The 2,626-nt window shown below is 45.4% G+C and overlaps 1 protein-coding gene across 1 annotated transcript; it reads right to left on the minus strand.

Annotated features, from left to right (window-relative positions):
- Positions 1-230: 230 nt before the first annotated feature.
- On the minus strand, positions 231-2,408 carry LOC123086222 (transmembrane protein 205). The gene is made up of 3 exons (XM_044507931.1): positions 2,104-2,408; positions 1,183-1,402; positions 231-677 (listed from the first exon to the last, which is right to left on the minus strand). The coding sequence occupies exons 1-3, from the start codon at positions 2,304-2,306 to the stop codon at positions 462-464; spliced, it is 639 nt and encodes a 212-aa protein (XP_044363866.1). The 5' UTR covers positions 2,307-2,408; the 3' UTR covers positions 231-461.
- Positions 2,409-2,626: the final 218 nt, after the last annotated feature.

The raw sequence follows: 2,626 nt of genomic DNA on the forward strand, positions 1-2,626 counted from the left end.
TTGTTATAGAAAAAGCTTGCATGCAGGATTAGAAAAAAGCAAAAAGCAGAGGTGCCATCTACGAACGGAGCCCCTGCCAGCCGTTCATGGTTTACATCATCCCCTGGTTGTGTGCTACTGAGATGTGTCCATCGTTTTTTCTTCTTCCAAATTCCTTCGGAATGTCATTTGCTATAGCACCATCTTCAACCATTCGTGGCCAATACCAGTTTACACCCGTTTCATACGCAGATCATCATCTGTAAAAGATAAACTGATTCTAGCAGAGTTTCTGCGCTCCTGCACATTATTAAACAGCTAGACACTCCTTGCACTCTGTACATTATTATCCCAAGTCACAACATCAGATGCAAAGTTTTCACACTACTCTTTCTTTAGCTGTAGACAGCCTAGACTATAAGCTCCTGTCACCAGCTGAGAAGAAAGGCCATTACATGGACTCATCACTTAACTTTCAACAGTCACAACTCAAGCTTGCTCGCTAGGTACCACGAGTGCATGGCCAGGCTGCCGAATGCCATGATGTTTGCCAGGGACGACAGCCCGTGGATCATCCCGAACTTCTTGTTCATCGCTGCGAGTGCAGGGTTTGTCTTTGCCAACTCGGCATTCCTTGACCGTCCCACCTCACCACCGATGCCAAGATCCTTCTCGATCTTGTGCCTCTTCATCATCATCTGCGCAAGACAAGCAAAGTTGCTACTGTGAATCAACAGCTGCATACAGCATAGGTTCTTCTGAGCTCATGGCAAGGATCCAGTCCCCCTGAACGGTTACTACTTTAAACCACACACTATAGCTGTTTCCAGCAACCAGTATGATTCGCAGGCCGTATAACATATACTACACACCCACAAAAAAAAAACATATACTACACAACCAAGTCCGTGTCACCATGTATTATGATTCTCTGTACGAGAACAGCATCGCCTACGAGGCTGCGAAGGCCTACCATGTTTTTTTGCGGGGTAACCACCATGTTACTTTTGTTCACTACCGATGATATTATTACAAACACTAACAGAAATCCGGATGTGCCTGTGATTTCTGTACGGAACTGTTAATCCAAGACCGTGTGTCATCACAGATGTACCAATATTTTATGACATTAAACAACATATGACTATAAAATGAAACTTCACTAATCGTCGCAATTGACTAATGAGTACGTAAAGGACTGACCTCGATAGTCATGGGGGTGAAGACCAGAAGGTTGGACAGGTCAAAACCGAGGGCAGCAAGAAGGAAACCAAGCTGGTAACGCTCAACAGTTGATGCTGTCTTCCATGGGTTGAGGTATGCAAATGCTGCAACCGATATAGCTGAACACACCGATATCAACATGAAGTATGCTGGGAACATCTTCCCCTGCAGACTCCCGAACTGGTGCCTTGGCAAATGCCTTCATTATCCAGGAGATTAGATCAAAACAATAGCAATTGCTTATGATTGCAGGTCTCACAACAATGAAGGCACAGAGTTCAACAATCCAGCAAACGATATAGCATTCTAAGTGCATCTAATGTATTGCTCTGACAATGCATCTTACGGATCAAGTAAACAACCCAACTTTCTTGTAAAAGCTGAATAGCATTGGCGCTTTCAAAATTCAGATGTTCTAGTAGTAAAGGGTAACCACAGTCGTTACAGGCTTGTGGCTAATGCTTCATAGGAGATCTACATCTCTCTAGATACTGAACAATCAAATGTCTTCAGTTTACAAGCTGTGTATGTTCCTTCCGTTGGATTAAATATCTTTGGATGTTCTGCTAATAGTTTTTGTGCTAGCAAGCATGCATAAATGGATGATATTGTAAAAACATAAGTTGTAGAAGGTGAGATGAATTGCTGAGAAGGTATGGGTCCTATCTCAAAATTTGTGTTGCCTGTCCCAAAGAAATTGCATTTGAGCATAGTGGAAACCTACCAAATGCAACGGGAGGCACCCAAAACTGCCTAAATTCTGAAGCTATTTACAAATGGGGAACATGTAAGATGTAAGTACCGAGTAAACGCAATAATAATGAAGGCAATGAAAGCCTAGATGAATTCCCACACACGCGAAGCTAAGAAATTTAACTGAGACGGCGCAAACTTTTTTACTTGAACATGACGATGCCGCCGATGAAGGTGACCCAGAGCGCGGCCCCCCATGCGGTGGCGAAGCAGAGTACATGGGCCAGCCTCGCCGCCGCGACGCCGGCGGCTGGGCGGCCGGGGGCGCCGCCGAAGAGCGCGTCCGGCGCGAAGAGGACGCCCAAGGCGAGGAATGAGACCGCAGTCAGGAACCGCGCGGCCCATCCCATAATGTCTCGCCGCTTCTTCCGGCTGGCTCAACGGGCTAGGGTTTGGAGGCGCCGGAAGGAAGAGGAACGATGGACCGTCTACAGTCGACTTGGCAAATCCCGTGCCTCAAATACCCACAGACGCGTTTCGGATTTATCCGCGGACATTCACCGGACACGTCTTAAATTTCTCTTCACACAATCGAACACCTCAATTAGCACACATTAAATTCATACAAACTCATGCAATATGTATTATATTAGAACATGTCATCGGACAACCAAAAATTGGCATGTTTACCTATGTATACTAGCTATGAAGAAATCATCCACAACTGCCC

This window comes from Triticum aestivum, chromosome 4A (genome assembly GCF_018294505.1).
Source record: "Triticum aestivum cultivar Chinese Spring chromosome 4A, IWGSC CS RefSeq v2.1, whole genome shotgun sequence".
NCBI classification, from domain to species: Eukaryota; Viridiplantae; Streptophyta; class Magnoliopsida; order Poales; family Poaceae; genus Triticum; species Triticum aestivum.

Coding starts and splice junctions, on each gene's coding strand:
- LOC123086222 (XM_044507931.1), bottom strand. CDS start 2,306: ATGGGATGGGCCGCGCGGTTCCTGACTGCGGTCTCATTCCTCGCCTTG. Junction 1,403..2,103: donor GGCGGCATCGTCATGTTCAA/GTAAAAAAGTTT, acceptor TGGATAATGAAG/GCATTTGCCAAGGCACCAGT. Junction 678..1,182: donor TCACCCCCATGACTATCGAG/GTCAGTCCTTTA, acceptor TGTCTTGCGCAG/ATGATGATGAAGAGGCACAA.